The 12,855-nt window shown below is 38.5% G+C and overlaps 1 protein-coding gene across 2 annotated transcripts in view; it reads right to left on the bottom strand.

Annotated features, from left to right (window-relative positions):
* Positions 1-12,855, bottom strand: part of TRIM24 (tripartite motif containing 24) — a 48,847-nt gene that overhangs the window by 10,230 nt on the left and 25,762 nt on the right. For both annotated transcript variants that reach the window (XM_085049565.1, XM_085049564.1), the window contains exons 3-10: positions 10,241-10,388; positions 8,680-8,812; positions 7,274-7,390; positions 6,174-6,288; positions 5,351-5,497; positions 2,600-2,717; positions 2,188-2,453; positions 1,008-1,172 (exon numbers count right to left, since the gene is read on the bottom strand). In XM_085049565.1, the coding sequence (XP_084905691.1) occupies positions 1,008-1,172; positions 2,188-2,453; positions 2,600-2,717; positions 5,351-5,497; positions 6,174-6,288; positions 7,274-7,390; positions 8,680-8,812; positions 10,241-10,388 (1,209 nt within the window). The remainder of the gene's footprint in view (positions 1-1,007; positions 1,173-2,187; positions 2,454-2,599; positions 2,718-5,350; positions 5,498-6,173; positions 6,289-7,273; positions 7,391-8,679; positions 8,813-10,240; positions 10,389-12,855) is intronic.

The raw sequence follows: 12,855 nt of genomic DNA, 5'->3' as shown, positions 1-12,855 counted from the left end.
GTCAAGTCAGACCAAATTTCTTTCTCATTTACATGTATGCAGTTTTCAATGACTTTAATGGAATTTCATGGCAACTGAAGGCAAAATCTGACTCTGCTCAATTCCTTGTTAGTCAGTCATTCTATTTAGTGGCTTCTAGTTTCAGAAAGACATTACTGAATAATGAGGGATCTTGAAAAAAAGGCTTGTAGACAGGCCAGTCTTCTTTTCAGAGGCATGGAATAGAAGTGACTCACTTTTTATTCTCACGAGTTCTCTCAGATACTGTACAGCTTTCTGTACAATATCTAGCTCTCTGACACCACAAGCATTGCAAATATATATGGTATTACACCACTTTTCAGGCCACAGATTTGTTTGATCCTTTCCTGCTTAACTCTAGTGACATGACTTTCTCTTTCCTTCCATAAGACCTAACAACTCATGAGTTAATAATATGCTTTTTAATAAAGATGAGCTTTCCTAAACATTCTAAACATATGATGTGTTTGCTTCTGTCCCAGTTCAGCTGCTGATTAGCTGGGCATTGATCAGTCTCAGCAGAGGTCTCACAACTGTGGACTTTCTTTTCTCCCCTCACCTGTAAAAGTTCAGATTTGCCATACGCTGGCAGCTCTAGCTTTTTAGCCAAGATTTTCCCTGCTTCCTGGTGAAGTCACTGTCACCAAGCTGAACTGGGGTTTTCTGTTTTGTCTGCTCACTGACTGCAGTGTGCACACCATGGCCACACCAAGTTTTGCATAAGTGGTGAGAAACCACAGTGATAGCAAAATAAGAGAATGAAAACACCTACACACCTCCATAATGCTTCAGCTGCTTAGAACTGACAAAATAAAAGAAACTTGACAGTTACCTCATTAAGAAAACTATGGGTATCTTGTCATAGAGAAATAATGCAGTCTCTGTTTTAATGGAAAAGCACTCTAGAAGTATAATATGAAAGATGATACAAAGCGCATTTGATGTTTTATTTCTAAATGGAGAGTGAAAAGAGAAAGAAACTCTACCTGTTTTATAGCTTGCTGTGCCAAGAATGCCATTTGCAATGGGTTGGGCTTTACTGCTTGCCTTGGTAGGCTCTGATTTTGGGGAAATCTCATCTGTTGTGCGGGAAGAGCTGAACCATTGGGCTTGGGGTTGTGATTCTGAAAATGGATCAAGCGTGGAGGTGCCTGCATAAAAACAATAAAAACAGTTCTGCAAGTCAGCTGATACCTATGCAGTGTTCCACACATTTTTTACTTTTAAACTTCTGAAACTTTTCATAAATTATATGTGAACAAATAGTACCACACCATTTATCTAGACAAGCAAACCATTGAGCTTCAATGTTAAAACCTAGTAGATAGGTATGAATTATTTTAATAGATGAAGATGCATCACAAGAGCCAGTGAGAGTGTTTCCAACTTTGAAAGTTATATGGGAGAGTCATTGGGTATTAAGCAAAACAGGTGTAGAAAAACATTAATGACATTCTGTTGGGAGTCACCCTGAATACAGCACGCTCACTCACAGAGGTATTGGTGCCATTTCATTTATTCTCAGGACAAGCATTATTATAGACAAAAGCATTGTTCACATGACACACTGGTATGTATGATTGGTTAATTGCTTGAGTTCACGTGCCTAATCTAACTTGCTAATTGGCTGTAAGCTTCTAATCACGCTCTCCTAGCATCAGCTAAAGTCCTGTCTGTGTGATTTCCCTATCTTGTTTATAATTCTTCTATGATGTTCACATTCTTGGCTCTTTACATTTCGTTATCTCCTGGGAAAGACACTTCAGGGTCAGTCACACAGACTGGTTTGTGCATAAAAACCCCATTTACATGGCCTTGTTCTGAGAGCCATGCTTCAACAACATTCACTTTTTGATCACTTGACAAAAATACAAAAATGTTGCTCAGCACTATACATGGCTGGATCCAACAAGATTTTATTTTTTTAATGAATACAGCTGAGTGCTAACATGAATTTTACAAGGCAAGTTTAAAATGCCCATTCAATTCCCAGTGAAGAAAATCAATGGGCTCTCTAACCCATCTACACAGTGATGTGCTACAGATGAAGCTCACTGAAGTGATGTATCTGTATTCAAGTTATTTTCTTTTTTTTTCCCTATCTCACTTCACTTTCTCCCTCAGTGGACGGAAAAAAGAGACACGTTGGAAAGAGTCCTGCCTTACCTGATGGGAAGCAGGAGGCTGCTGCATGGCTCCTGGCACCCTGGGGTTGGGCAGGAGCACGGGTGCTGCCCTGCGCTGCGCCTGCTGCCTCTGCGCCATCACCTGCTGCTGCATGTGCTGCAGCCGCAGCTGCGCCAGGCTGATCTGCGTGGGGAACTTGGAGAGCTGGTTGGAAGCTAAACCGCCTGGGGGCTGCAGGTTTGGTTCCATCACAGGGCTCTTGGGTATATGGGGTGGAGTTTCCTTGTCTTCGATTACCAAAGAACCTGTTTGAACCCAAATAAATAAATAAAATCAATACCGAAGCGTGGTGGTAAATCAAGAAATAATTAGTGCAGAGGCTGTTGTCACAAAGAGAGTTGCTTTCAAAATAGGATCAAGACACTGAAGGGCTAATAAAAATTTATCATACCTAGATTGAAAATATTCTGAGCCCAGAAGCTGGGATCACAGTGGAACTGGATGGTGTTGTTAGTCACTGGTGAAGGATCACACCTTGCTCGGAGAAGATACCGTAGCCGATATGTAATCTAGAACAGGAACAAAAATAAGATTTTTTTTTTTTCCCCCCACTCTGGGGCCAGAGCCATGTATCTGAACAGCATAACAAACCCAAACACACACCCACCCCAAACCAACCAATCAAAAAACCACCAACAAAAAATCTCCTGAACAAGCCCCTAGAGAATTGAGTTGATAAACTTGTCCAAGCTACAAATAAAGAGGTATTTTTTACATCTTTCCTTTATTCTTAAAGTAGTTTTAAAAATACGTTAACTACAGCCTAAACAAAAATAATATTTCCTCCCTGTAGAATACCTATCCTTCCAAAACCTTGACCATTATGTTCAATGACTTTAGCTACTTAGAAGTGAAGTTCAGATTTACATAACCATTGATTTTCCCCCCACAAATCTATTTTAGCCCATTCACTTTTCTTTCAGAGAAAAGTAAGCCATCCATTTGGCAACAAGTATGATCAGAGGGAATTTTCTTTTGTACTAAATTTAAGTTTTCTTCAGACAGCCAAAGAACAGATTTTTATAAACTGTCTTTGAAAACTCAAGATTCACAGATATTTTCAGATTCTTCCTTGGTTCCAAAGAACTGGACTGTGATTACACAAGAGAATATTCCATCAAATGCTCAGTATTTATCTAGTTCCTAGAAAGAAAATACTGTCTTGCAGTTGTTTCACTAGAAATATCAGGCACTGGTATACTGAAATACAACAGGCACTAAGTTTAGAATCACATACACCAGATACTGGGAAAAAAAAACAAAACTCCAAATGAGGAGTTCAACTCTTGTTTTTCTTGCATGATAGATTATTTCCTGGAAAAGTTCAAGCAACATACTTAGCAAAATCAACTGTTTAAAATTATACAAGTTTGGCTTTTTTTTTTTTTTTTAAACAGAGGAATTTTATAAGAGCTTCCAGTTCACAAGTTTTTTCTTTCAACTTTAGGCAGGCCAGTTGAAGACCAGATACAAAAAACATTTAACAAGACTCAAGATTTTTAAATGACCATGGAAAAATTTCAAGTGCATTGTTACTATAGGATATCAGTGTACACTACCAGAATCAAGTAGATGACACTAGAGAAATTCTAGCCTTTTGTCCTTTTCCCAGCACTGGTCACACACAGTTCCTGCCATAGTTGGCTCCATTATTTCCCTCCCATTGTGCACACATGCCCTGCAGATAAACTCATGACTAGTTACCTCGTGTTAGCAGTAGTGCAAAGTACAGCCTGAAAATAAAATATAGCCCCTGAGCTGTAATGCTGCCTTTAAATCTGATGGGCATTCCTCCCCCCTGGTTTGAAGTGCTTGGATATGCTGGAGCAGAAGTCTCACACATGCTCCTCTATGCATCACTGCTTGGAAATCGATTTTTCCAAATGCCCACAGATAGGTTAGCTACTCAACTCCCAAGCAGCACCAACTTTCTAAAGCTCAATCTGTTCTTTTGAAAAATACTTCTCATTTGCTGAGGCTTTATGGGCTGGATGGTCCTTTCCTTCAGTTGGCTAATGTTTGGATGATTAAGAAGCCTGAAATGCAACTTGTTTTCTAACTCATGGAGCACAGTCTTTGTGGCAACACTAAGCAATTATAAACAGCATGACTCAGTTTGATGTCCTTTTTGTGTGTTCAATTAAAAAAATCTGACTGGCTGAGGCAGTTTAAGGCAGACCAAACAAATTTAACTACCTGAAGTTGATAAAAGCAAGTAATATTCTGCTATAGCCTGCAGTATCAATAATGGGTATTGAAAAAAGGAAAACAACCACCACCAAAACCCAACAGCAAACCCAAAACCAACCAAACAAAACCCACAAAATCCCCTGGTAATTTCTCAACTAAGCAAAGAGAAAATAAGAAAAAAACTTTTGTGAATCAAGTTTTAGGAATTGAAAAAAGCCATCTAGCATCTTTCCTCAGCATTGCTGCAGATCTCTCCTATCAGGCAAGTACAGTCTAGTAACCTTTGGAAAACCCATAGCCAGCTTTTGGTTTGGTTTTTTCCTTTCAAATCTTCTAGAATTTCTGTTCATCGTGAACTGTCAGCTTAGTGAGACAACATGCACTCAGACCTTAAATGTTATTATAGCAATTAAATATTCAGCTTTGCAACTGCTTGCATGGACAAACTAAAGCCTCATCCTAATTTTTATCTATTTTGGAAGACTTTCAGTGGGACATGAGCCTGACAGAACAAAGACATACAATAATATTTACATTAAAATGCCAGATACCAGACAAATTATACACAAATACTGTTTCTCATGAACTCAGATGCTGCAGCAAGTACTGAAAAGAGGTGCAATGATGATGTAGGACACACAACATCTTTTCCCAGTGTTTTGTGGCTTCATGGTTTTCAACCCCAAAAAAAGGAGTTGTTCCTACTTCTGCAGATCTACAGTAGTTCCATGGTATTGTAACAGGGGAGAACCATGACCAGAGAGCTAAATTAACAGAAACATTCTGTATTTATGTTAAAGTGAAAACCATGAAAAACTATACACAAAAATTCCAATTCATAGAAAATCATTAAAAATTCTAATACCCTAGTAGTGCTGACAAGCATGTTCATGCATATCTGACCTAACTCCAGTCTCTAAGGGAATGGAGAGAGTTGTCTTCCTAACCTTACCAAGCGTTTGCTGTACAACAGTGCTGTGCTGCTCCCACTGGAAACTGCCCATTTGGAAAAATTCATGACGTGTTCCAGCTGTTTGGAGAGACCTGCCACTTCCTGTTGCTGCTGCAGAAGTTTCATCCTATGCTCTTTTGCCAGAGTCTGCAAGCAGAAAAGCAGTTCCAGTCAAAAGGTTCGATTTACAGTTAACAGGCATTAGCTTTCATATTGGTAATTCACAATTATCTAGTGTATTTAGCTCCTCCAAAGAGGACTCCTGCCCCTTGATACAGCTATCAAAAAGAAAAATTAGTATACATTTACTCAAGATATCAGGACTTTCTGTGCTAATGACCCATTTTCATATATATATTTATATATATGTATGTCTGTGTTTGCCTCTCTGCACACACACAGTTTTTAAAACACAATTGGAGGTGGTATTTTCCCAGGTATCCATTCTAGACAATTCTCTCCTGTCATTTGCTACTGGATTGCTGAATTTATGAAAAATTCCGATAGAAAACTTTTCAGGCAAGATGCATAGAATTATGAATTGCAAAAGCATGGAGAAAGAAACTGGGCTCAGGGACAGCCTTGATCAACAAAGCAGAGAACACAGATAATAACTACAAACAAACAGCAACCACCCCTCAAAAACCAAACTCTCCTCCACCAAAAACCCCACTTGCTCAAGTTGCTTTTTGTCATCTCTCCACTTTGGAATCATGATAGGATATGCACAGGAGACCAATGCTAGAAATTTACTTTAATATAAATACATAGAAAAAAATATTAAGACTGACATTTTTCTTTCTTATGATAGAAATGAAATTACCTCCAACTGATGCAGCAGAGCTTTTCCCTTTTTATTTATTTCTACCATCAGTGTAAATATGGCAACTTTAATATCCTGTTCCACCTGCTTTTGATTCTGATTCACTTCAAGAATTCTGTAAGTAGACAGTATAGAAAATATTATTCTTTAGCTCACAAACACACCCTCTAAACAGTATTAAAAATCTGTTGCTTAGAGTACAATATTTCTTGGTCATATGCACCAATTAATAGATATAACATCAGATACTTATAGTCAGGAAAATTAGTGGGAGAAATAGGGCAAGTAAGAGTGACCTATGATAAAATTAATGAACTGCTGGCAAACTCAGTAAAACTGCTGACATCTGTCACTGATACAAATTAAATGCTCATTGTAATAGAAATTGTCAGTTTTCAGTTGTCCATGGCAATCAAAACAGTTTAAGTCTAATTTCCACCTAAGACAGAATGGCACTAATTTAGCCATTTCAACAACAGTGCTCAAATTCCTAACAGCAAAACTTAATATCATATTGGGGAAAATCTCTACTGCTAAGATGAAGGAAGAGTTCAAGTCCCACTCAGCATCCCTGGCTGAGCTGAATCTCCCAGGGTACTGCTGGCCCTGAACTCTGCTGAAGGAGCAGCCACAAGGCTCACTGCAGATTGCATTTTACAGATTTATTTTTCTCCTAGGTTCGTAGTACCCATGAATAAAGCCCCAAGCATAAAAGTATTACATAAATCTTCAAATACATGTCACAAACATTAGGAAAACATTGTGTCATAACCTTTCACTTTCTAAGTGAAAGAAAATTAATGTGCTGGTGGTGGGGAAGCATTTAAGACTGTTTTCTACAGTGTTTATTGCATAAGTTGTTTTGTTGAACCCAAGCAACTGCTGCCCATTGAGTCCTCAGGCTGAGCAGAAGTTACCAAACACAACCAAGCACACTGAATAGCCAACACTCACTACAGTGAACTGAAGACTTTAGAATTCCTCTTTCTGGAAGAATTAAAGGAGAGAAGCACAAAATACATTAATTTAAACATTTCAAGAAACTTCAGTGTGTGTAAAGTTGCCTTCGGTCAGTTTTAACCTCAAAATGTGATACATACCTGTTTTGGATCTGTTTCCCTGTGTATTTTATGTACTTAGTCTTCTCCATCAATTTGGTGATTAGTGTCTCAATGATAACTTTCTGGTTCTGAAAAGCTTCTTCTATAAACTGGTACCTGTAGTCAAAAGCAGTGGGGATTTACACTTGTAAAAGGTGTGATATATTTGTTAAAAAGCAGAGTGACTTACAAAATAATACTTCTTTAATTGAAGAAGTTAAAGAAACTGCTCAAATCTACAATTTAACTATGATCAAGGAAGCATATGTCAGCAAATGCTGATATATTTTATTTATAGTATATTTAATTTTATAGCCTATTTCCTGTAATACTGGGGGAAGAATTTACGATTTTCATAAATACGAAAGGATATTGTGTGACCATAGCCTACTTTTAGCAGAAGAAAAATTAATGTTTTGAGGTAGTCATCACTTTGAATGTGAAAATGCATGTAAGCTATTACTTCATGCAAGACAAGGATGCAGAAATAGAAGAGAGATTGCTGAGTTGGCAGAAGTTGGCAACTTTTTAAATCAAAGAACTGAAATCTTTAACAATTTTGAGGAAAAAAAGAGGTGGCACATTATAACAGGGATATAAATCCTAAGAAAAGGAGAATATAAGAGGAAGACTGCAATGTTTAGCCTGTTCCAAGGAGCAACAGCAGCCAACACTTCTCCACCTACTGACATTCACCTGCTCAGGCAAGCAAGCTCTTTGGATGGTTGCATCAGGTATTGCAAGTATATTAATATTTAACCAGAGTGCCTCTGTCCCAAACCACTACTGCATGAGTTAAGCAGCGAGATTTTTGCCTTGTACTCAGAAGTTGTACATAATTCTGCTTTTCAGCTTCAGTGGCCAGTTAGAGATGACCAAAGAACAGCAACACAAGGATTTGAGTGTCACAGTGTTGACAAAGTACAGTATGAGGCAAACTGTAGGTTAACTCTTCCTTTGAAAGGGCTCTGCACAGAAAAAGATCCCCCTTTGCTCCATTCTGAAACTGTTTGGTAATGTTGTTACATAATCATCTTGTTGAAGGACAAATGGAGAAATTCCACATAAGTGTACAGTTGCATAACACAGCCTCTGTGCTTTCTAAGGACTCTCTGAAGAGCTGCACAGCAACAAATTCCAACCAAATAGCTTGACTAAAGAAAGATCTTGTGCTCAAGTCACCAGATCAGATGGAAGAATTGGGTTTTATTCTAAAAGTAACACACACTTACAAGTCACATTTTTGGGATACAATCTCTGTTTATTTGTGAGTTTCATGTCTCAGCACAAAATTTCATTTTGCACTTTTTTTCACCTGACTGCATTCCACACAGCCAGAAGTACAATCTACCTCAAGCTACCTTGTTGTAAGTGAGATGGATAAACCACCTGCTTTGCTCTGATACCTGTGCTCTTTGTGCTCCAGCAGCTGACAGTCTCGGCAGGTCAGCTTGTCACAAGTTTCACAGTACAGCTTCAGCTGCTCCTTTTTGTGGTAAGGGCAGAACACAGGTCGCTGGCTGGTCACACCAACTGCCTCTGTTGAGTAAAGGAAGATGTTAGTACAGCCTACAGAACTAAAGATTTGCATTCTCCTAATTCTCCTTAGATGCTCAAGTGTGTACCAGGCGCCCTTATTGAAAATATAACAGCCACAAACTCAAACTGCAATGTCTCACTCCTTGCTCAAGCATGGAGCTAGCACCCTATTGAATGGAAAATGTCTAGAACCTATTTTAACATAATCTCTTAAGGCCTCACAAAACTATTTACAAAAGGAGTAGTCAGTACTGTTGCAGCTGTAAAGACATTGCACAACCAGCGAGCTGCTTTCTTAAATGGAGATGAACTTAATCTGTGCTCTCTTTTCTTTCTCAGGTGACTTGGTGAAAAGGGACTTCAGGATATCAAGGATATGGGCATTGAAATGTGTAAAACATACAGAAGGTAATAACCAGGGGATATAAAGGTCCCTTCAGGACCCCATTCTAAATGGGTGAGAGGTCTCACTTCAGTTTCTAGTGAGCAAATATCAAAGGGTGGAGGAAACACCACCAGGTCATAGAAATGGAATCTGTTAATTAAACAATTTAACAGACAAAGCCTGATTTCCTAGGAGCTGGGTTGGACACTGAGCTCATAAGGATTATATGGCCTGCAATGAAAACTAGCTTCACACTGTAGATCCATAAGGATTCTTCTTCATACCCATTCATTTACTTATTTTCAGGAAATCGGGAATAAGTGATTTCCAGATCTGTATTTTTCAATCAAAATTATTTGCAACTCACCAACAGATTTCCTCCTAAGGAGGCCTGATTGCACTGAGACCATTCCTACCACCAAGTCATGTTCTGCCTAACAGTCCATCAGCCACTTTTACCCACTGCTTTTGTCCTCTCTCAAAAGCACACTCAGTACTCCCTTTTGATTAACCAGGTGTGAAAGTGAGATACAGAATACAGTGTATATCTTTAAAGTATCAAAGTGGGAGATACCCTTTGAGTAACAGATTACAGAAGTGACATCCCACATTATATATAAAATTCACAGTACTAGATAGGGTGGAATGAAAATAAATATCTATTATGATACATATGTTTAAAATAATATATAACAATTTCTAAAAATCAAATGAAAAATTATATATTTACAAGCAAAATCACGCAAGTACAAGCAAGAGGAGCCAAATACCTAAAGAAGTAATTTCTGCAGCCGATCTCTAAAGTCTAGACAATAATTTGCAATCAGTCCATGTGAAAGATAAAATCTATGTGTATTTGTTGGTTTGAAACGTTACATAAAAAAAAAAATTAAAACCAACCTGTACAACTCTACAACTTAGCTGAGACAAAAAACTGACAGAAAAACAGATTTCAATTTATCACTTTTTTAAAAAATGTGTGTTGGTCCAATATAATTTTCCAATGCAGACACACATCCTTGGTGAAATTATCAATCTGTTACCTGGAGATACTTCCTCTTTCTGCCTCACAGTATGATCCTTTGTGAATTTAACCCTCTGGTGAGCTCTGATGCAGGTCTTGCACAACCACTCCACACATTCCACACAAAACCCATGAGCTTCTGCATTGTCCTCACAGCTTGTGCAGACCTGACAGGAGGAAGAAAAGGTAGCTGTTAAAGCAAGTTTGGAATATATATATACACAAGTTATTTTTCATACATCATCAGTGCACTTTTACAGTTTTCTGAAAACAGAGAAATGAGAACGGAAAACTGCCTGAGGTACAGGAACATTATAAATAACTGCACAGAAGTAATTGAATGTGACTTTTCAAAGAAACAGGTCATTTTGTCACTGTTACTCTAATATCTTTGCCTGACATGATAAAAGTCAGACCAGTACTTTCTGCCATTCCCTACACACTGAGAAGCCAGACAGTGTTTACTGTAAGATGCTGTTAAATATTTGCTAATGACAGAACATGACCAGCACTGCTCTAATTTTAAAGCCTCCCTAAGTTCACACAGCTTTAATTTTAATTTTAGTTTCCTGCCTGGTTTCAGGAAGCACACACAGCACTGAGCAGCTAAGTTCCTCTCAAGAATCTCAGCATCATCACTTAAAGACAGAATTCCAGGTAAATTGTCAAAAAAGCTACCCCAGAGCAGACTTGCAACCAATGCATAAGAATTTTCAAACTGTGCCCTGTTAACTCCTGGGGCTCTTTGGACTATACCCAACAGATTTAGGAAAAAAAAAATAAGGAAAACAAACATGACAACAGACCTAAACCTCTCTGCACAGAGTAAATACATACCCAAGAAAAAATTGCTAGAGCCACAATCTGAACAACAGGCTGGAAACTTTGAATGATGGACAACACCATTTCACACATTCATAATAACATTATTTCATTTTTTTACCCTCCTTCTTTTACAATGCCTCTGTAGTCCTACCTCCAATGGGGTTCTGGTAGTAAAAAACAGTGAACATGCTAATGCAGATACTTGTTTAGCTAACTCCCACCCATTTCTGGCAATGTTTAGCTCTGCTGCTAAAGCAAACCAAAGCCTCGAGGTGTCTGAAGATTGCTACACCTTACAGATCACACTGACAGATTTCTGCTGGCAGAAGCAACAAGCAGAAAATTTTAGGTTTTGGTTTTGTTTTCAGTTTGATTAAAAAAACTCAACCAAACGACTTCTGCACCCACACGAGGTAAATATAGATGAAGTCAAAGAGGAAGGAAATAGTTACATCTTATGCAAATAAAAAAAGATATACATAGAACTCTGTTCCAGTTTCCCCTTCAGGAAAAAGAGGAAAATTAGCACAAAACTTGCCTTAAGGCCAGATAGCAAGTTACTGACAGAAGTGGGATTTGAACATGAGTTCCAGATTCCCAATGCTGTGCTTATTCTTCTGGATCATGTTAGCTCTCAAAGCAAGTATCTTCTGAGAAATGAAGTTACAACACAAGGGCTGTTGACCCCTCTTGCTGTCACTTGGGAGTTTGAAGCAGTTTCTTTTCATTAAAGGTCACCTGCAAAGGAGAACAACTTGGGCTTGTGCCCCTTTTTCTGTTTCTTTACAAAAATGAGGCCTGAAAGTTTGGGGTTTTTTTCAAAATAATCTCAAAAATTTAACCTCCCCTTGGTTTTTCTTCATCTTCCCCTTCTTCTCTTAACAATAAAAATTCTTATTCCTATCTAGACCAGTAGACTAGTGTGGCTAGCACAGTTTTTCCCATGAGAAGTTTTCTTGTGTTTTGTAAATAAAGATAAAGTTTGGATGTTATTGGAACAGTGTCCCAAAACTTGGGCAGTGCAGGCCTGGCCAATCAGGCCTGGGGGAAGGCTTCTGACTGACCAATCTGGGTGACTTTTGAGAACTCTATAAATGTGATGAAATCAAAACAATAAAGGTCATTCCTTCTTGCCACTGACAACCGATGCATTCATTACTCTGCTAGCTGCTCAACAGCGACAGACTAGGGTGAAATACCAAAGTCAAGACATAATTAAAAAAACAAATCTAGAAAATGGAACCAAAACAATTAAAGGAAGTGAACTGTAATCAGGAAATGGACAATTTTTACTTTCTGTCCTGATTTCAGCTGGAATAGAGTGGGGGTTGTCCTCAGTAGCTGGCACAGTGCTGTGGTGTCGGATTTAGTATGAAAATAATGTTGATAGCAACACGCAGAGCATCAGTGTGTTAAGCAGTGCTTATGCAAAGTCAAGGAGTTTTCAGCTTCCCATGCTCTGCCAGTCAGGACATGCTCAGGGAGGGAGTGTAGCCAGGACAGCTGACCTGAGCTTGCCAAAGGGATATTCCACACCACAATATCATGCTCAGCATATAAACTGTGAGCACTTGGGTGGGAGGGACCAAAATCTGGTCAGGGATAGGGTGGGTCAGTGGGTGGTGAGCAAATTAATTGGGCATCACTTGTTTGGTTTGGGCTTTATTCCTCTCTGTCTCTCTGGTTACTACTATTATTATAATTATTTCATATTATTTTATTTTAATTATTTAACTGCTTAACCCACAGCTTTACTTTTTTTCCCCTGATTCTCTCACCCATCCCACTGGAGGCAAAGTGGGGAGGGAA

This window comes from Lichenostomus cassidix, chromosome 1Ab (genome assembly GCF_008360975.1).
Source record: "Lichenostomus cassidix isolate B80296 chromosome 1Ab, HeHo_3.0, whole genome shotgun sequence".
NCBI lineage: Eukaryota > Metazoa > Chordata > Aves > Passeriformes > Meliphagidae > Lichenostomus > Lichenostomus cassidix.
This window is presented reverse-complemented; position numbering and strand designations above follow the sequence as displayed.